This window comes from Setaria italica, chromosome IV (genome assembly GCF_000263155.2).
Source record: "Setaria italica strain Yugu1 chromosome IV, Setaria_italica_v2.0, whole genome shotgun sequence".
Lineage (NCBI taxonomy): Eukaryota > Viridiplantae > Streptophyta > Magnoliopsida > Poales > Poaceae > Setaria > Setaria italica.
The window spans coordinates 8,114,887-8,136,440 of NC_028453.1; the positions used below are offsets into that span (position 1 = coordinate 8,114,887).

The 21,554-nt window shown below is 43.9% G+C and overlaps 3 protein-coding genes across 4 annotated transcripts; all 3 read right to left on the bottom strand.

Annotated features, from left to right (window-relative positions):
• Positions 1-3,429: 3,429 nt before the first annotated feature.
• On the bottom strand, positions 3,430-4,504 carry LOC111257107. The gene is made up of 2 exons (XM_022826188.1): positions 4,143-4,504; positions 3,430-4,070 (listed from the first exon to the last, which is right to left on the bottom strand). Exons 1-2 carry the CDS (start codon positions 4,412-4,414, stop codon positions 3,725-3,727), a joined length of 618 nt encoding a protein of 205 aa, XP_022681923.1. The 5' UTR covers positions 4,415-4,504; the 3' UTR covers positions 3,430-3,724.
• Positions 4,505-5,392: 888 nt separating this feature from the next.
• Positions 5,393-15,659, bottom strand: LOC101762032 (spastin). 2 transcript variants are annotated; one of them, XM_012845676.3, is made up of 24 exons: positions 15,008-15,659; positions 14,787-14,911; positions 14,580-14,674; positions 14,316-14,504; positions 13,837-13,927; positions 13,141-13,192; positions 12,605-12,670; positions 11,799-11,953; positions 11,641-11,711; positions 11,241-11,441; positions 11,109-11,150; positions 9,705-9,812; positions 9,393-9,482; positions 9,183-9,258; positions 8,626-8,722; positions 8,456-8,525; positions 8,174-8,350; positions 7,553-7,675; positions 6,891-6,974; positions 6,569-6,753; positions 6,339-6,477; positions 6,167-6,226; positions 5,987-6,058; positions 5,393-5,901 (listed from the first exon to the last, which is right to left on the bottom strand). In XM_012845676.3, exons 1-24 carry the CDS (start codon positions 15,466-15,468, stop codon positions 5,788-5,790), a joined length of 2,943 nt encoding a protein of 980 aa, XP_012701130.1. In that variant the 5' UTR covers positions 15,469-15,659; the 3' UTR covers positions 5,393-5,787. The 2 variants fall into 2 exon arrangements, with proteins under 2 accessions (XP_012701130.1, XP_022681758.1); XM_022826023.1 differs by lacking the exon at positions 12,605-12,670.
• Positions 15,660-17,324: 1,665 nt separating this feature from the next.
• Positions 17,325-19,914, bottom strand: LOC101762452 (pentatricopeptide repeat-containing protein OGR1, mitochondrial). Its single transcript, XM_004966769.3, has one exon. The coding sequence runs from the start codon at positions 19,736-19,738 to the stop codon at positions 17,942-17,944; it is 1,797 nt and encodes a 598-aa protein (XP_004966826.1). The 5' UTR covers positions 19,739-19,914; the 3' UTR covers positions 17,325-17,941.
• Between the last annotated feature and the right edge of the window lie 1,640 nt (positions 19,915-21,554).

Below are 21,554 nucleotides of genomic sequence, written 5' to 3' on the forward strand. Positions count from 1 at the left end.
CTTGCAGAGTTAATTGCAAATAAAACCAGCTCAACATCCGAGGGAGTGTAATCTCTAACTTGATCAAGGTTGGCCTGAATTAGATCTTTGTCTGCTTGAGAGAGCTTCTCGTTGGATTGGAGGATCTGGATGATCGCCTCGAGTTGACTGTTCACCGGGTTCATCTGGAAGAAGGGAGAATAAATGGTGTAAATTGCAGATAAGAATGGACTCAGAACAGTCAATTTAGAACAAGATCGCAGAGTGGTACCTGATTGACTGATGAAAACGAAGCCATCTTGGTTGTTTGGATTCGGTCTGGTTTGAGAAACTTGTGGAGGGACAGAGTTTTTGCAATTTTTTGAATGCTTTCAAGGGGGGTGTTGGTGCTCGTACTTGTAAGGTGGTTTTGAAGGAATCTGAACATTTGAAGCGAGGAACGGTTGGTCAAAGGAAATGCTTTGAATGAGGTAGCCGTTGGCGAGTCGAACAGAGCGGCAGAGGAACAGTTAGTTTGCATTTAAGTCGATTGCAATACGAACATTAAAGTATTTGGATCGCGAAAAGATAGTCATCAAGCATAGAAGATATACACAAATTAAAAATAAAGTTTGTTACAACAGTCCCAAGAGGGTACGGATGGCATCTATTGCATGCGTGTGAATATGGTCAGCCTCTTCGATCTCTTTGCGATAGGCATCGGCTGAGTCGAAAATCGGCTACATACTCTTGTGTAGCCGATAAGCCTGTTGAGCATGCAACTTCTTTTCTTGTTCCAATTTTTTGATGGCATCTGGAAGTTGGGCAAGCTTGTTCTCTTCAACGGTGATGGCATCCCCAATGTCCTTCAGCTCTTTCATTATTGCTGCTCTCCTTGCCTTGAGCTGATCGATCTCACCGACGATGTCAAGACGAGAATTGTTTGAGATGCCAATCCTCTTGTGGATTTCCTTGGCACAGAGCTTGTGAGACTCCTTGTCCTTGAGCAATTGCTCCTGTTTGGCTCGATCGGCTAAGCGACGTAATGCCTTCAGTACTGGAACTTGCCGATTCAGCTAAGACTGTCAAATTGGTAGTTGGTCCGGCCAATCGTCCACAGAATATGAACTTGTCCAGCCACATATTCAGGAAGGCAACATGTTCCCTAGCATCAACAGTTCCATTTTTAGCATGACGACTGATGTAGCCTTTCCATCCGCTGATGGTCTTTGTTTCCAGCCGATGAGAAGCTTTGGCAGGAAGGGCGAATGCATTATCAACAGAGGTGATGTCCAAACCCGTCAGCATCAGAACATCGGCTAGTGTTGGGGTCATTGGTCCATGACCAAACAAGAAAGCGTTCAGAGCATCTGACCAGAAATACGATGCGGCAATGAGCATGGATTCATTTTGGGCCATGTCCGATAAGGAGAGGGTGATGCACTGGCTGGTGTTGTACTGTTCCCAAAGAGGCCTTTTTGAAGCTGCCATCCTGAGATACCAGTTTTTTCATCCTGCTGCATGTCCGGGCCAAGATCTGAAGGTTTGGCTCCAATTGGTCAGATCCATGGATGCAAGCTTGAAGGGGATTCTATTGGTTTCTAGGTTGATTAATTCTGTCGAGTCAGAATTCCCCATGGGGCCTAAGTAGATAAATCCGGGCTTGTCATCTATAGGAATAATGATCCTATTCCTAAGTTCCTAAGGATGCGGAAATCTCTAGATCAAATGAGAAAAAGCAAGAATGCAGGAAGAATGGTGAAAGATGGGAAACGTACCGCAGGGATTGAAGAAAGAGTCGCCATGAATAAAGCGGGCCTACGGATTGAAGAACACGGGAAGCCGTCGAAGGTTGCTATTTCACTCAAGGAAGAATATATCTATTTTGTTGTGCGAGAAGGTGAACCGATGGGAGAGTGAGATGATGGCCGTGAGTTTATAGGTTAGCCTGAGAAGGGTATGTATGGTATTTTATCCATCGTCTGCGCGAAATCTGAGAGGCTGTTGTTCGCAGGCGTTTTTTCAAGCAGGCGAATCATGGCTGAGAGAATTTCGGAGCAAAAGATATGTTTTACTCCGAAATTGGGGGGCATGTGTTGATGCCGTTTTTTGACACGTATTAAGAGTTGGCGTCAAAAGGAAGCAGAGATGCTGGCGCATGACAGAGGAGCAACGGCTAGTAAAATCGGCCGATGGGGTTACAGTAGCTCAGCCGATGGAATCATGGAGGTTCGGCCGATGAAGACAGGAGGATTCAGCTGATGGGAGCTGATGGGAGCTGGCCGATGCAAACAGGAGGGTCCCAGCCGATCCAAGGTGTTGGAGCTTTGACCGATAAGAGGTGGAAGAGTCTTGATCGGCGAGGTGGTTGCAAGATGGTGGATATAGGGTTAGTTAATAGAATCTAAGTTCGTTTCCAACTCTTGGGCGAGTCGTTTTGTTCAGAAGGTTTGTTTCTTTTGTTATAGATATTGTATTGCATCGTAATCGATCAGGACTAGGAGTTTTGAGTTTAGGGTATAAATAGAGACCCTGCGAGGTCTGAAAAAGTAGTGCACACCAACAAAACAAATCTACTTTATTCGCAATTTACTTTCAAGTCGCAATTTACAGTAGCTCAACAGGTTTTATGGGGTGAAACTTCTTTCTCATCTGATGAAACTCTCCCCAGCTATTTTCTCATAATGATCTGCCAAGTTGGCAAAATTGTTGATGTACCATAAAATTTAATGCTTATGAAATTTCTATGAAACTCCATTAAAACTAGTCTTATTTGAAGTCAATCCCTATTTTAAGCCTACAGTTTTGGTTACAGGTACAGTAAGAGTTTTTTTTACCACCACTATAGGTGTTCAATTATGCAATTATTTGATTATTTCAAGAAACTATAGATTGTGGAAAATGATCGATAAATGCAGACAGCTTAGGGCATGTACAATATGGATGTTATCTATCTAACTTCACATATCACCCAAAAACGGCAACAGATAACACTGACTTAGACTGACTAAATCTGGAAATTGCATCACTTTACGTCTTCGTAAAAGAGTGTCGCACGTTGGACTGTGCATATACACATTACACTTGCCTTTGGTTAGATGTCACTTTTTTAATACTTTGATTGAACTTTTTTAAAAATTGTGCAACAAATTTGTCTTTAAAATAGCTTCCATAATATTTAACTTTGCTATATTTTAATATATTATACAGGTAATAACTAGTCAAACTAGTATGCCAGCTGCCTAGCGATGTTCAACCACGTTTGTCTTAACGGTGGCCTTTTGTCGATTGTTGAAGGGCACTTAGCAGGTCAAATAAACATGATGGTCATTTGTTGCGATGACATGCCTCTTCGGACTTGTGAGGACCCGTGATGTTGAGAGGGGGTTGTTGGGAAAGGAGCTGAGGAGAAGATCAGAAGAGGTCAAAAAAGAGAAAAAGAAAAAAGAAAGAAAAAGTAGCTAGCACCTTTGTATTCGATGGATACAGGGGCATTGGCATAGAGATGGTGCATAGTCACCATTTGTATCATTGTCCGCCGTTACATCACTACACCATGCACAGTACTACTCAACACTGGTATGCCAGTGGAAGTGGTGCAGTCCATTAGTGCACTCCTTGTAATTGTATCGCGTAACTACCGTGGCAGCCAGATGTTCGCCTCCCTTCGATTTAACAGTTGGTAGGCCTCAAGAAAACGAGGAACCACACGCTTTTTGGACTCTCAGGTCCCCGTAATTTTTTTTTTTCGAAAAGGAGGACTGTATTAAGCATGCGTGCAGCACACCCCTACCTTTTTGCAGGAAACACTCCGGTACAAAAGATATAGACGCACACACCCGGCGATGTTTCTGCCATCGTCTATCACGCCGGCGACCCCATCAGACTGAAGTCCAGCCAAATCCTCCTTCCGCCATGCTGAAGGACGACCCAAAGAACTTGGAAAATGCTGCAAGAGCCCGCACCTTGGACCATCCCCGGTGCTTCGATTCCGCTGAACGCGCATCAGCCATCCCCACAGCACGAACGGAACAGGAAGCAATCCGCTCCGGCGGCCATCAGACCACAGGTTGGAAAATATATCCACGATCACCGGGCACGCCAGCAACGACCTGGAAAAAGCTTGCATCGTAGGGAAAGAAGGGATTCGTTTCCCTTTTGCAACAAAAGAGAGGCTTACGGACCTCACGAAGACCTCGCCGGAGAAGACGCAATAACCACCGCCATCACCAGAGAGGATCTTTATTTGCCGGCGAAGTAGCTCCCGCACGGCCGCCACTCCCGGAAACCCTAGCTGCACCATCGACACTGACGGCGAGCAAACTCCAGACGTATATTGAAAACTACCTAGCCTATATACATCCGCGCGTCGATTCCCCGACTCTCCTCCCTCTCCTGTGGCAGAACGGCCGCTGGAGAGGAAGGGAGCCGGCAGAATCGCCGCCGGAACCCGCATTCGCCTCGCTGTCGTCCTTTTCGCCTGGTTCTACTGTAGAAGGGAGAAGGACGGCTCCTGAGAAACCGCAATTTTTCCTCAGGTCCCCATATTTTTAACCTAAGGCTCCGATGGAACCTGAACATTTTTCCCCTTAAACTTAACTTAGGGCTCCTACGGAACCTGAACTTTTTCACAAGAAATTTCCTCTTACGGTATCACCGTGCGTATCAGCACACATCCCGGCATTCAAGCATAGCTGCGTTTAGCAAATTAGCATGCTGCCACTTCTGGTGAGATTCTACGGCATATTCTGCACATTAACCTGCACGTGTAGAGTACTACATGTGGCACTGACTCAGCACGGATCGTGCCCACCCATCATCCCAAGCCCTCAAGGCCTCAACGCTGGCTGGTGGGCTCACCACGTGCAGCCAAAGCCAACAGGCGTAGTAGTAGGAGGGCCGCAACACGAACACATGACACTATGACAGATGGGCACTACACGAGCACCATTGATCAACTAGGTTGACTCGTCGACGCCGTCGATCCGCCGCAGAAACGCATCAAGTCGTGCCAGATTGCAGCACAGACCTGTCCACGCCTACGCATGTCGCCTGCTGATGCCGGTCACAGAACGGGGTCTCGAAGCTGAATGGTTCCAAACAGCTCTCGCCGGCGTTGAACTGCTACCGGGGCAGCTGCGTGCGTAGACAGCAGCAGCAGCAAGCAAACTACAACTTTGACAAGCTAGAAGCTAACTACTACTGCCGGAGCATGATCATCCTGGGATCGAAACCCAAGCGGAAAAAAGCCAGCAACTGCCGCACGAAATCTCAGAATCGGCTACAATACATCCACCTGCACACCTGATGTACCAACTACAAGTTCCGTGGGCGTGTATAACATTTCCAGAAGCTGGGAAATAACGTACCAAGGAAATGACGCTACGACAGCGCTTTGCCTGCGTTACTCAAGAGACCAGCGAATGCAGTCGTGTAGAGTTTATTGCCCAACTATGTAAAACAGCGGCAACAAATCAAAATTGTATGGAACTGCCGCAAATGGCTAAACTGTTAGCTCTGGGACAACTTTGGGGGCTATTTACAGTTCGATCAGGCCTCTCGGATGGGAGCCCGTGACACTACAATATGGGGTATGTCATGAAAACTTGGCATATGATAAGCCGTTTTGCTATCGATACATGACAACAGCACTGCTGTAATGACTCACAGATCAAAACGGGGGGCAAGGGAGTGGCCTGGATGAAGTAACTGAACAGCACAGGTTTACTGCCTACGATGAGCCACTACTGCTGGTTTCGTATGACTAAATTTGGGCTCACACGCTCCCAAGTCCCAATACAATGTGGGAAACCTTACTACAGGAGTATGTTAGCTGCCAAACCCGAATGGTGATTTGCTTCTACTGCCACCTTCCCCGTACTGCTCGTTCCATTTTCTTAGCTCGTTCATGCTTGTTGCGTCGAAAGCAACAGATGGGCTTACCTGAACAGGCAAACAATCATATCTTGAGATACACACACATCCTGGGAGAGATCTGCCCAAGTGAAGGTACAGTAGTTTACAATACCTTGGCCTTTGCTTGCACCAAGTCATCCAACTTCAGTGCCCTTAATGAAGTTTTCGTGCTACCCATGTCTCCCTAAGAAAAGATGGGCAACAATATGAGCAAACATGGAGCTGACCGGGCCATGCTCATGGTGATGAACAAGAATGCAAGTACTAATATCGGAAAGCAAGAACAAGATACCTTGTTTTCTTGTTCTAGAAGTTCATGGACTGGCCTATATGCCGCAGCTATGCATAGATTCTGCAGAAAAGGCATAAAATGAATCCACACAACACAGAAAACAACAGCCAGTAACATTTTTGTGATGCTAGAGGGAAGATCAGAAGATTAATGGAGGACTTAAGCATAGTACCTTCAAATCACTCCCAGAGTAACCCTCAGTCACATTAGCAAGCTTGTCAAATCTAAAATCAGATTCCAGGTTTTCTTTGGCAAGTAAAATTTTTAGAATTTTCATCCGATTCTTGGCATCCGGAAGGTCAACTAATATCCTATAAATTGATTGAACAATCATCATTTTACTAAGTCAATCAAGCATAAATATTTTTTGAAATGGATAAGTAAAATATATGCAGATCTTACCTCCTAGGTAAACGTCGTATCACTGCATCATCTAGATCAAAGGGACGATTTGTTGCGCCAAGAATAAGGATCCTTTGGTTCTCTTTGGACCTTAGACCATCCCAAGCTGCCATAAATTCATTTCTCATCCTTCTCGTTGCCTCATGCTCAAATGAACCACCTCTTGCACCAAGTAAGCTGTCAACCTGTCATTAAATTGTAATAGTATTTGAATCATGAGGTAACACTGGAAATGTGACCAATTAAGAATGATGGAAACCCTTAGGATATCCTCCAGAATTCTAACAACCATGTAACTGCGTTGAATTGAAGCAAAACATACCTCGTCCACAAATATTATAACAGGAGCCAGTCGACTAGCAAAGGAGAAAAGGGCCTTGGTGAGCTTCTCAGCGTCTCCAAACCACTGTTAACAGAGATAGATGGGCAAAGTGAATAGAGGTGAGCAACGTCATCGTACATCCCGAGTTCCATGATGAGAAATTTCTCATCAGCATATGTAAGATGGGCAAACCACTGTTCCATGATGGAAATCATGAAATTTCTATTTGTGGTATCTGTTCCATATAAGGAGGCAGGTACACCAGGAAAAAAAAGGCAATGCTGAAACTACAGATCGCAGAACTTTCCTGCTGCTAACTATGAGCTAGAAGAGATTACCTCTATGGTACCAGCATATGTAAGACCTAATATATACCATATGCCAAAACATCATGGTTATGCTTGCAAATACAAAAAGAATGTCCAGTATACATAGGACTACATCCAAGAAAGTATGCTAACAGCTGTGCCATTGCTCTGCAGCTTAACAAATTTGATAAAGGAGAAAAAAAGGTCAAATCATGCAATGCAAGTATCCATAAATTGGACAAAGGATACTTTCATATGATATAAAATTGATACGTATTCTGTTCAGTTGTCAGTTGCCACAACGTGACTCATCAAACCATACCAAAAAGAGAGCTAGATATAGATGAAAAATACCTTTGATGTGAGAGTAGAACCAGTTATGCTTATAAAATTTGCTCCAGCTTCTGTTGCAAGTGCCTTTGCTAAAAGCGTTTTTCCTGTTCCAGGAGGCCCAAAAAGTAATATACCTTTGCAGGGCTGAAGAAAGGTAAGAAAATGAAAAGAAAACAAACAACATGGTCAGCATACACGATGTTGAAAGAAAAGGTGCAAAATCTCACACATCATAAAAGAGGAGTACATCTAAGACTTCCAAGGCTTGTTTCCCGTGGACTTAGCAACTTGGTTCATGGATTCATATATATTTGAGTCTTTTCATGATTTCATCCATTACACGTTGACATGCAAGTATGCAACTACTGCAGTAACTTGTTCCAATGATGAGAAGTCGAGTGAAGGAACAATACTATACTAATATACCAGTGGCGTAGACTGTAGTAACTTAGGTTGTTTCTTCCCTAGAACATTATTTTCCATGTTTAGCTACAAACTGGCAATGTTATGCAGGTCCATGCAGTAGGTTAGTTTAGGAATAAGCCATAACCTAGGAGCCTATGGTTTATATAATCAAAAGGGAAGTGGCAACAACAAACCCAGTTCACTATTAGAAACCAAAATTCATAAGAAAAATAATACCCTTAACAAGTTCCCATGAGAAAAGAGCTCTGGCCTCCTCATTGGAAGAGTTACAAGTTCATCCAGTGTCTTCTTGACATCCTCAAGAGCACCAATATCATCAAACTTAACTCCAATTTCATTGGGAGGCACAACTGCTGAAATGAAATTGCGCTCATACTCATCTTTCGCCAACATCTGCAGTGAAGACACCTTTTAAGGTTGGGCAGTCCCACAGTACAAAGAATTTCCAAGAAGAAAAAGTATGCCTTCCTATAATAGAAAAGCTAGAACTAAAACTACCTTCATGCTTTCAGACGGCTTCTTATTGGAAGCCTCCTGCTCCTTCAACCTCCCAATTGCTAGGTCCAGACTTGAAAAAGAAAAAAAGAAAGAAAAAAAAGGAGACAATGGTGTTAGTTAGTGCCCATCCAAAGATAGATGGCCGACTGCCATGACTACTGATACACTACCTTTCACGGGGAATGGTCAGCCTGTCGCCCTTTATGGAAGGATTAACTGCTGATGATAAATAGTGACTCCTAGCCCATCCAACAACCATCTCTGCTCCTGAAATCAACAATATATAAATAAGCAGTAAGCATGGGTCCTGCTTCTGGCAATACCTTAGGATTGATGTAAGGAGTTGTGTTCACTAGGAAGGAGAAACAAAAAAAAATTGATTTATCATGTAAGGCCAAGCATAAGGGCTGCAACTATATAGTTGGGTCCATAATCGATAACTGACTGATTTTGTATTCGTCTGCTACAGTTTTGTTGTGGTAAGTGTGCACTGTGCACAGTGGGAACCATAGCACCTTGGCAAGAGCATTGCTTTAAGTTAGAAGAATGATTGGACCCGTCAAATAAAAATGCATACCATCAGGATGGCAAACAATATCTTCAACCAACTTTAGGTTGAAGATGATCCGTTCCAAAGTGCAATGTGATCAACAGAATATAAATAACATCGGTCAGGGTAGAATATAGCATATATGAATCAAAATGTGGATCCAGATAACATACATACTTTGTTTCGTCAAAGCAATACCCTCTGACTTGATATGCAATAGATCCTCACATGATAGCCCATGTTCTTCAAGCACCTATATGTATCAATCATGACATAAAACAGGTGTTTCATGAAGCAATATTCAATCATATAATATATGTAGGTCAAGAAATGAAAATCAACAGAGGATTGAAATTAGTGATTAAAACTCTGAAGCAATTCCAATACCTTGTGCAGCTCTACAAGGTTATGCCTTGAAATGATTATTTTTTTGTCCTCCTCAATCTGGTTATTTAAAACTCTCATTTGCTCATCATCCTGAATATTGAATAGACAAATATTAGTGTAAACACAGCCGAAGAGCTAGGGCATTATTCAAGCTAGGAGAGCATATGTGGTGAGCAAGTTATTGAGTTATTGAACACCAACGGTTATTGATGTAACAATAAATAGCCATAATCAGATGCAGCAGGTGAGCAAAGTCAACACGGTTCACATATCAACACTTTGGGGAAAAAAACGCATTGGATATCAACTTACCTTTGGAAGAGGAATAAATAATCTATTTTTGAAAAGCTTCGTTATGTCACTGGACCTTGAAGGCTTCCGTCCTTTTAGGCCCCCTACCAGCCGCTTCAAGGATGATGTCTGAATACATTTCAGAGTAATAGCAAGTTTAGGGGCACTGCTGTCGCAATCCACCATGCAAAGTGAACTTAATGATATAGTGCTAAGAAAGAGAAGAGCTACTCAGACCAGTTTAAAGTTTAAAAGAAGCAGGCCCAAGAAAGTTGCACAACATAGCAGGGAAGGGACACACAGTTGATGGCTAAATACAGTTCAGCAATTTTGCACCTATTTTCACCTTTTCACATCTTTGTTCTCCTTTTCACCTATTTTGCTTTTCTGGCAAAACTACAGTTCAGCAATTGCCAGGAAGGCCATCAAGAAGCACCCATTGCTCTAACACTGCACTTGGCATTGCAGTGGCTTTTTATAGCACTTCTGCTTTGCTCCTGGCTAAATACTCTCTCCGGTCACAAAAAGGTGTCGATTTGGACATCGACAGTCACCAACACACTACTTTGACTACTAATTACCAGTATAAGGTATATGCAAAATGAGGCAAAGCTATAATATTAATAAACTATATTTTAAAACCTATCTAGGATATCGATGGTCAAAGTAAACATGTTGACTGAATGCAACCCAGAAGGACACTCTTTTGTGACTGTAGGGAGCATAAATTAATTGGTCACACCTTTTAAAAGCTGTAGCAGTAATTTTTATTAGAATAGGTAAATTTCTTTGTACTAACCAGACCTCAAGGCAATGCAGTACAACAATAAAAAGTTGGATGAAGGAATCTTTGCTAGACTGACTGGGCAGCCTTATGCACCTAGAACTAGAAAGGCTAGCTAGCCAGTGTCAACTTGGACAATTCATTTTCAGGCCAGGCAGAACAAGGCCATGCTTGCTAGGAGTATAGTGGAGTATAGCGATAAAAACCCAGCTTGTACTGGCCAATAATAAGGATAAATAGGCATTGCTTAGGCCAAGCATAATGATGTCTAGTTTAGATACAATCCTGCACTAGTAAATTATCCAATGGCAACCGACTATAAAAAAAGTATGCCTTTATGCTAATAATATGGCTGCCATATGACCCGCGCATACATGCAGAATAGGTTAAGCAACATCAGCATGATAAATTGTTACTAATTTGGTTCCCATCACGAGTCACTATCGTTGCAACTGTTAGGGCCAGAAGCAATATATGGAAAACTAAAGTTAGTTAGGCACATTTTGTGTGGTAAATAAAATCTAGATGAGCAGAACCAAATACACGAATAACTGGAAGAATAACTGTTTTCTGGACCAGTTGCAATAGGGAAGGATCAGAAAACAAGCATATCTTCTTTAGCAGGTTAGTAAGAAAATTACCAGATGAGACAGGCGAGCCATATTATGGAACAGCAGAGTCTTCTGTATTTATGCAAAAACAACATAAGAACCAACAACAAAATATATAATTGAATGCAAGCAGGTAGGGCTACGGGAGTTTATATGGCTTACAGGTTCTTTATCCTTAGATGCTTCTGTTGATGCCTCCGCTATGTTCTGCCCGCATATCAAAACTAGAGGTCCAGTGAGCTGGTCAAGCATTTCCTCTACCTTTTCAACAAATTCTCTACGATTTGATCTTGGAACTGCCCTAGACAACCACTGGGAACTGTCTGGAAAGTAAACGATGGCTGGTTCTAGAGATGGCAGTACCTAATTTAGTAAACATGACATTATAGGTAAGTTTATTAAGCAAATCATAACTTCATAAGGACACGAAAACTTGTGAATCTTGTCAATTGTACAACAGACTGAGTGGTGAATCTATGCAATCAGATGCATGTACACGGGAGAAAGGAATATATCAAGATAATACAAGTTATATGTAAACAATTATTTGCAGACAAAATACCTCACAAAGTGCTTCAATTGCAATATGCCAATCTTCCGCCTGAGTATCATGGTCATGCTCGATATCCTGAGCTAGAAGTACAAAAAGGAAACAATGCTAAATTGCAGACATGTCCAAACTGAATATAGCAATATGGAGGCTTGGGACTAGAAGCATACTGTCAACCCAGTAAACTGCTGGTTTAGCATTTTGCTCTTTGTTTGCTTCATCTTTGTTACCATCAGCCACCTTCTCCTCAGGAGGGTCAAATATAACAGCCACTTGATCGCCATTGATCTCATACACCTCTCCACGCTGTCCATTTGATAAAGTTCTGCAATTACAATTATAATAGATAGAAGAATGTTCAATTATACAGGATTAGTACTTACAAATGTTGAGAGATAATAATGCAACCCCATTGGCAAAGGCTCGAGCATGCAATGTAAGGAAATACAACCAGAAATCAAATCATCAAAAACAATGTTGGAAAAAAGGCTAAGCACGTGTATATAAGATTCTGCCGCTATGTATCACCTACAACACTAAGCAGTATAAGAATACAAACATTTCCAAAACAATCATGATATGTAAAATTAACCCATTGTTTATTCAAGGTACAAACTCAACTTCAAAAGTGTATAGTAAGCCATGTTAAAATGCATGTCCCTCAGCCCTCGTAACCTCACGTGACAACTAATATTTTTGTCAATGTGCAAAAATAGGCTTTATAGTTCTAATCTTAAATATTTCGTCTTTTTTGTCATTTTTGTTTTAATGAGAAAGCTAAGAAAAGTATAAATGAATTAACTTCTGATGGTCACTTAAAATGATGTGTCAAGCCACATAAAGCTGAAATGCTGTGGCAATAACATTCAACAAAGATTACTCGCAAAAAAAAACATGCAACGAAGAATGCCCTGAAAAAGTCAAAATCTTCTAGCCCTATTTACTATACAGATACAAGAAAGACTTATCCACCCACCTGCCACTAATAAAGGTATAGGCATTCTTTGAGCCATCTTGAGTAGGTACTTGCCCCAAAATGATCCTGTGATTTGACATATACGATATGCATCACGATTAGTGTAAAAATACTAGTGGCAAACATGTGGTCACATGTAGACACATAAGATCACAAATGTGTGTGAACCTCTCACCCTACAAAACCTATCTGGGTGCAACCATGTTTCTGCCTAAGCCTTCTGCTTGCAAGTGTACCCAAATGCATGAACAGACATCTCACATAAACACAGCCCACATATTGAAATGCCTATCAGATGGAAATATTTTATATTACAAGCTCACATTATTATAACATACTACATTTATTTCAAGTGACATAGATCAGATCTCGAATCAATGTGATAACCTTCGTTTAGCAAGAAAATGGGGGTAGCTAGCAAAAGAATTGCCAATAATATGTGGTTTAGACAGATCCAAAGAGTGGCAGTGAAACAGATTTCAAACAAATGTGGCCCACAAAACCAAAATAAGGATAGCATAGCTTCCAACAAGTACCTAGTATCTGCTTCAACAACCACTGACGCTCCAATGTACTTGACCCTATCTCCTGAAAATAATAATGAGAAAGGTTTAAGTTGGCTTTGCCTTCATTCAGTGTTCTGTAACTTTTGTCACTGCTAAAAGAGTCGTTACCCAAAAAAAACTGCTAAAAGGGTCCAGCCTGAATTCCATGTTGCAAAAGAGCGAGTAGAATGTATGTACAATTAATGGTACAGTTGTACTTTGTAGATAGCTCATAAAATAAACTTCAACACGAAGAGTTGGATACATGGTATAACTGCCTTACTGCAATGTAGTTAAGTGTTTTTATGGTAAAATGGTGCTTGGGTTCACCTCCTTATAACAGAGTAATTGTAGAGTGTAACTGGGTATGTGCCCGATCTAGACCAACAGGCGTTATCCAAAGCACAGAACATCAGTAACACATAAAACAAAGGCCAACTTATTTTTGTGAAAAATGACATTTAGCTCAAAGCACTACAGAAGAACTTAGCCTACCAAATGCACTGAGAAGGCTCCAAAAGGAAATAGCTACTCGCAGAATATGATCAAAGGCATCAATGCAAAATTAGCCCATAACAAAGCACACCGTACCCCATATTGGAGGTAAACAGTTCATTGTTACATAGTTTAGAGCCAGCTTGGTAAAAACACTCAGTACTGAAAAGGAAAATAATGAAGTCATGTTACCCTTTTGAAGAGACCTCTTCTCTTCTTCGGATGACTCAGCAGTGCCGGAGGATTCTGCTGCTGAAGAACTTTCCTGTATACCAACAACTCTCTGCAAGCACAAGCAGTGAAGGCATAAATTGTAAGGCAGAAAGAAGACAAACCAAAAGATTTAAAGAATCAAGAAACAGCAGCTCAACAAGGATTAGCATTTGTAGTTGAAAAAAAAAGAAAACAGCATCGCATGTGGCTGGTTTAAATAAGATTGAATGCAACACAGTACTACTGATGTTAGTTTTTACAAGTATCTTGTTGGTAGTCTAGGTCTCTCACTCAGACATTAAATAAATTGTGTAGATACATGGTATAGGTAAAGGTAAAATAAAACACTTTATTTTCTAAATAGAATCAAAAGAACAAGATACATTGACACAAGACATAGGTAAGAATTGTCAGTGCCATTATTTTCTATGGTTTCAAAGCTTGATAGAAACAGATACCTTGGCAAATTCCTCAAGAGTGCATGGAACTAGCTTCTTTAGGTCCGCCACAGATTTAATAGAATCGTCATCATCGCTTTCACCAGATTCCTCATCACCTTCGCCATCCACCTCAGATTCTGAACCTTCATCCTCTGACTCTGCATGATTATCCTCTTCCTCACTCTCTGAACAATCTTCACCACAGTCCTACAAGGTCAGACATTAGGTTCCACCACGAACTGAGATCTTGAGACTTTTAACACATGGGGCAGATTATCTTACATATGGAGCTAGAACACTGCTGTCCAGAACCAATATTGGCACACGCAACTCATTGGCAAGTGCTCTCACAAATCTCTCCCGGTAAAGTTCAGTCCCTGCATTGTAGCAATAGCAAATAAACAAAAAAAAATTCTCAACATCCATATAGGATATAGGCACATGGAAGCATATATTGATGAAAACATTAGCTCCATTCCTGATCAGTACCTGGCAAGCTCTGGAGCAATATCCTCCCACTGGAAGACTGCAGCCCGGAACCATACTCCAGAGCTAAATCCTTATGCCGCAGGTGCGACGCCACGCACTCGCTCAGCAGCTGCTTCGCATGCTGACTAGCAATCCAAAAGGCACAACGCAACTGAGTTAACATCGTTCGTGCACAAAACAGCAAACAGGTGGCGTGCATGCGCGGTGTTTGCCATGCTTACTCGACGTAGTACGGGAAGCTGTTCCACGAGACGCCGGTCTTGTCCCACGGCACGGCGCGGCGCAGGAACTCCTTGCGGAAGCGGTCCCGCTTGGTGAGGAACGGCGACTCCCGCCGCTTGCAGCCGGTGAGGAACCGCTCGCCGCTCAGCCACTCCTGCTGGTCCCTCTCCCCGAGCCGCGCGTGCTCCTGCTCGCGGCTGCTGCTGCTGCTGCCACTTCCACCGCCGCCGCCGCCGCCGCCGCCGCCAGTCCCCACCGCTTCCGCCTCCGCGCTGCCGACGCCCTCCTTCGAGCTGTAGAACCGGCACAACCGCTGGTTCTCGCCGAACGACCGCGGCGGCGCACCGAGCCTCCGCGCCAGGGCGGCACCGCCTCCGCTGGAGGCCGCCGCGGGGTTGGCGGCGGGCTCGCGCCAGAGCGGCGGGCGCAGGAGGCAGCGCAGCCGCATCGCGCGATGCATCGCGGGGCGAGGCGAGAGATCCGCGGCCGCGAGCGGGCTAGGCCTCGGATACGCGCATGCGGTGGCTGGTGGTGGATTGAGAACTCTGGGCTGAGCCGTGACCGGCGGCGCAATCGCAATGGCGGGGAGAAGCGCCAGGGGGTGGTCTGCCGGTGCGCGGCGACTGGCTGCTGCGACGGAGGCCGAGGCCACGCCCGAATCCCGGCTCGCCGGGCTTGTGGGTTTGGGGGGTTCTCGCGTTGGAAGGTTGTTGGCTGGGCCGCACTTGCAGGGAGAATGGAAGATGGGCCCGTGCACATAACGAGCAGCGAGCGGCGGTTGCGATGAAGAACGGTAGATGGGCCGTGCATATAGGATTGAGGAGTTTGAACTCAGTTTTGCGTTTTCATTTTGACATGGTAAATAAATTGGTATAATTGGGAACTATATTTTTTTTAGAAAATGGAATTGCCTCCAACCTCTGCAACCGCACACAGCCATTTTGGGAACTATATGACAGTAGAATTGTAGAAATGAGTAGCTCTAGCACCATGGTTGCTAGCCTGCAATTGCAATGAAAAAAAATCAAGTGAATTTGTGCGAATGTATAACTTGGCAAAAGTACGAAGTTTGTATGGCAGTGATTGCCATGTGGTTATGCAATTCATTGTTATAGGTATCTGTTTTGCACATGGACTGATGCAAACTTCTTGCACAGGGCAGCTTAAGCACCAGTACACCAGGAATTTCGTTTTTGTGAGTCAGTACACCAGGAACTCCAGCAATGTTAAGTGACGCGCATTATTTTCTAGCTCTGACAGCGTCATTTAGCATGCTTCCCGCTCTCTTCCATGAATCAAAGAAAAAATAACTTTCAAACACACAACTGTTTATCAACAAATGTAACCTACGGACATAAGAATTAAGATACATGTCCAAGATCTGTACCAGCTGTAAATGCAACAACTATGAATATTGAACTGAAACATTGAATGTTTACAAAGCATGCTCATTTCTTTCTTCTCTTTCTTTGATTTGATCCCTTCTTTCACTACTTTGGCAATCTGACTTCTGCATATTGTTCTGCATTGTAAAGCTCTTTCAGCGCCAAGCAAATTAATGTCTAAGAAAATTCGATCTTCCAAACATTGTTAGGATTTGCATAGATGAACCCATCATACAATAAGTCAGTATTTTAGTACCACAATATAGCAGAAATTACTTCCCGTTTCAATACATGACAGTGATGCCTCTAGTACAGGTGCGTGATCAGGTTCATTTCATTTCTCAACTACATGGACTCAATCCTCTTCCACAACATAAATTCTTGTCTTATTACATGCATAATCTTCTACTTTGAATTCCTCAAGGTTATTTTCCATAAAACCAACAATATAACATGAACTGCTGTACTAGCAGAACTTTATTGTACTAGTCATCCAGTTAATGTTGCATATTGTTTCTTTATATGATTGTACACACAATGAACAAGTCCTGCGACAAGGATCCGAATTCCAAGTATGATAAAAACAGGAGTTGACAATATGTTGGTGAGAGCATCGTACTGTAATGATAATTCCATTTTGCTCAGTGAAATTTCATACTTACTAGCAGGCGTTTGGTAAGAAAATTGACCCCCCGGGGGGGTTCCCCCCCCCCCCCCCCCCCCCCCCCCTCCTCCGCTAATATATGAGAACAAGAAAAAGAATGAAGCTTTTGAAGAATTTTGTGACAATATCAAAAACAGATGCACTACCTACCAGTATCAGGTGGATTCAGTTCCATTTAGTAACATAGGCGTAAAAGACCAAGTTCTTGCTTGAAGACTACCAACTGTTAAGATGCACATTCTTTTTTCAAACTCAAATTTCAGACAATTGAAGCTGAAATGATTTATATGAATACAAATAAAAATTCAATTCATGAGTAAAATTCTCATGGTAGGTTGGCAAGTGGTAACACGGGATATGGTTGGGAATCGATAATGTAAAGAATCTACAAGTGTGGAAAACTTTGCTAACTCCTTTGATGGAAAATCATTAAGAGAACTGTGTGCATACACCTCAACGTTCTTCCTAGTTCCATACTTGACTAATGTAGTAATACTAGTTGCAATCTATAGCCCACCTGGCCTCTTAAAAACGTAGGTGCAAATGAGCAATATGCAACGGTGTTCCGTTGTCAAAAACCTTGTAGGACTGTGAATATTAGTAGGTAACGGTCATTGAGCAACTTCAATTCCAGTGCACAATTTTTTCCTTCTGCTTCCAAGATGTTCCTCAAATTGACAGGCATGTCGAAGTGCTTGCAGTGCAAATGTAAGTAAAATAGCCTTGCATCTTCTGAGAACCTTAGCAGTAAAATGGTAGTCAAATTCGCAAGTTATCCATTTTTGTCCACATTTCGGATTAGAAATGCATTCACCTCACCAGATGAATATCCAGGAGCTCATGCCATGTTTAGTAAGCCAGCAAATGACTAGTGTGCCAGCATTTTACCAGTAATCTCTGCAGGAACACTGTCCATCTTCAAACCGGTGGAATCTTGCCCTGTCCCGGATGATTATCACCCGACCATAGACTTTAGAGATAAGTTTTGCCACCACATGACAGTCTCCACATATTCGGAGATTTTTTATCACTCGAATAGTCTCCCCAGGTGGTGTAGAAATTAACCCGAATGCAATGGCCAGCTTTTCGCTATGGTAGCACAAAGCATACTGCTTCTCCTCCTCCCCAATGTCATGTAGCACATTGCTCGTTTCTGGCTCATATCCCAGTTCACTAATTCTTGACACAATGTCATCTAGTGTTCTATATATCTCCCTCCATCTGAGGTGCTCTTTGTCACCATTAATAAACTTATGCATTACACCATCTATTTCTGTGTAGCTGAAGCCAGGGACTTTCCTCACATCATTGCTTCTCATGGTGTCACGAACCCGACCAACATCTGCCCACCGGGCCTTGGATGCATATACATTGGAGAGAAGCACATAGTCACCATCAACGTTAGAACCAAGCTCAGCAAGCTTCGTGGCAGCCAACTCTGCTAGCTCCACATTTCCATGCATCTTAGCCGCACCAAGCATTGTCTGCCAGAGCACAATGTCTGCTGGAAATGGCATATGCACAATCATGTCATGAGCCTCATCAAGGCGCCCCGCACGCCCAAGAAGGTCCACAATGGTGCCATAGTGCTTCATATTGGGAGGAACCCGCATGGAATCGAAAACCCTGCGCCCATCATCGACAAGCCCAGCATGGTTGCACCCTCCCAACACAGCAAGGTAAGTTACTTCATCAGGCTCAATCCATGCTGGCATTTCATCAAACAATTTCAATGCATCTGCCCCATGCCCATGTGTGGAAAGTGCCTGAATTGTAGCATTGTAGGACACAAGTGTTCGGTCTTCTAGCTTGATGGAATGGAAAACTTCAAGAGCCCGGCCCAATGATCCACACTTGGAGTACATGTCAATAAGCGCATTGCAGACACGAACGTTGTCTTCAGCACCTATTTTACGAGCAAACTCGTGCACACCTAATCCGTCCTGTAATGCTCCAAGCTGTGCACATGCAGAAAGCGCGGCGACAATGGTCACCTCATTTGGCTCCTCCCTTGGCAGAAACTCCCGAAAGCTCCCTGCCAGCCTGTGGAACAGCACCAACGCGAGGTTCGGCTCTGTCCCCTGCGCCAAACCCGCAAGCAGCGCGTTCCATGTGGCCACATCCCGGACGGGCATTTCATCAAACACCTTCCGCGCGGACGGGAGGTCGCCGCACTTGGCGTAAGAGTCCAGCAGCGTGGTCATCAGGCGGACGTCGGCGGCCACACCGAGGCGGACGAGGATCGCGTGGAGCTGGAGCGTGGCGAGCGCGTCGGAGCACCGGGCGGTGGCCTTGAGCGCGAATGAGAGGGAGAGCGCGTCGAGGCGGGGCCGCGGCGGCGCCGGCGCGGGGAGTAGGCGGCCGGCGAGGAGGAGGAGGGACCGCGCGGGCTGCGGGGAGGCCGCGAGGCCCCGGAGCGCGGCGTTGAGGTCGTTGGTGGCGGGGGCGGGGAGCGAGCGGAGGAGGAGGAGCGCGTAGGGCAGCGCGGTGTCGTGTGGCGATAGCGCGAGACGGTCGAGGAAGCGCGCGCGGAGGGGTGGGTGGGAGCAGAGGTGGCCCGAGGTGAGGAGGCGCGCGTGGAATTGCTTGTAGTGGGACAGCGTGGTCAGGCGCGGGAGGAGGGACTCCAGCTGCTGCGCCGCCGCCGCCGCCGCGGCCGTGGACGGCGGCGCTGGTGGCATTGGGCGGGTGGGCGTGGGCCGTGGCACGACGCCAATCCCTTGATGCCGTTTTGAGGCAATTTTTCTTTCGAAAATATCTTGTTTTTTTTAGCCCCCGCCCCTCCGTCGCCTCCTGCTCCTCCTGGATCCAGCCTCGCCGCCGCCTCCCCTCCGCGACGCGCCAACGCACCGCACCGCCTGGCCGCCTCGCTCCCCGGCCGCTCATCCGAGCTTCGCGCGCCACCCCCGCATGGCCTCCTACCTAGGTACGGAGTACCATCTCCCAAAAAGGTCCAAAGCGGCCAAAGGCAAGCTGATCAAAGGGCCAAAGCCAAATTTATTAAATTCATACCTGACATCTGAGAGAATAGTAGGCTGTAGGCTACAAAAATGAGGTGGTGAGAATTTAGATGGTTCTGTGCCTTGCAACAAATTCCATTGAGTAGTTGAAAATGCGCATGTGGAATGTTTTTGTTGGAATTGTAATCTGTCTCAGTAACAATTCATCTCTGAGATGAAGATGATCTAACATTGTACGATGCATGTAATTCGTTCTGTGCTCCAAGTAGAGCTAGCTGATCAAGAACATTTTCTTGCCCTATTTCATTCAAAATATTCAGGGAAGCTTAAAACCAGGTAGATGCAACGACTATCATGGCTTAGTATGAACAAAGCATGAATGCATAATGGTGTCAAATTCTGCATATTGTAAATAGTTAAGTCATGATATACTTTATATCAAATTAATTTATGCACAGGACACCACCAGAGCACTGATTTGCAAGTTTATATATTAATCATCTCTTTTGTAAAATTCTGGGGAATGCTACATCATTTGACCTACAATTCCAAAAAATGAGTTGGAAGTAATTTAACAAGTTATATTGTGAGGCAATAAATGATATCTATACATTGTCATCTACATGGTGAGCCTCAACTCATGGATCTCCATTCTGTAGTTAGTGACAGTTTCAAATTAGATTTGTTACCAATGATGCTTTGATATTTGTTTTTTTGAAACTAAAGCTGGCAGGAGATTTGCCAGATTTATATATTAATATAGAAGAAGGTTACAAAGGCCTAGGCCAAAAAGTGAAAAGTACAGATCTGAAAATGATCGCAGTTACTCATGATCTAAAAGTGCCTCTAGGTGTTTGGTGGCCTCGCCATGACCTAGCACTGGTAACAAGTCAGGAGACCCACGACAGATTGCATTCGAGAAGATGCCCTGCTCAATCAGGAGACTCAGATGACAAGTGTACATCTCCTTTCCTTTGTTTTTTTTTACTTGGGTGTGTTAAAATCCATTCATTTGCTAACTACTGTAGTGTTTTTGGATGGAATTCTGGGATGGGTGAAGTCACTCTTTCACTGATTCTTTAAGCCTGGTGGCACCTGATTATGTTGGTAAATTTTATTTGTTTGATACCACTGGCTGATGTTGATTAGTCGCAGTGTAATGAAACTTCCGGTTGTCCTCTTTCCTTTCACACTTTATGTTACAAAATCAAACCCACCAGACCATAGCTATAAGTGAGAGTTAATTGAGGCTTACCCCTGCCATGCCACATTGTTGCTTAGTTTCTATGCTCCAATATGTTACAAAACATTAGTTACCAAAGGAAACAATGCTGAAAAAGAAATCCGCATCCACAAAAAAGCGTTATGGTGTCCATATGGATTGATAGTTTGCCGTGAACTACTTCAGCAAACAGTGCATTCGGTGCTTTGGCTTGCAATCTGTTTCGGATATCTGGTCAATGGGAGGACAAAAGGGGGGACAATATAGAGCGTCGACGTGAGAGGATCTCTAGTCTAGTGGTTAGAGCATCTGAGT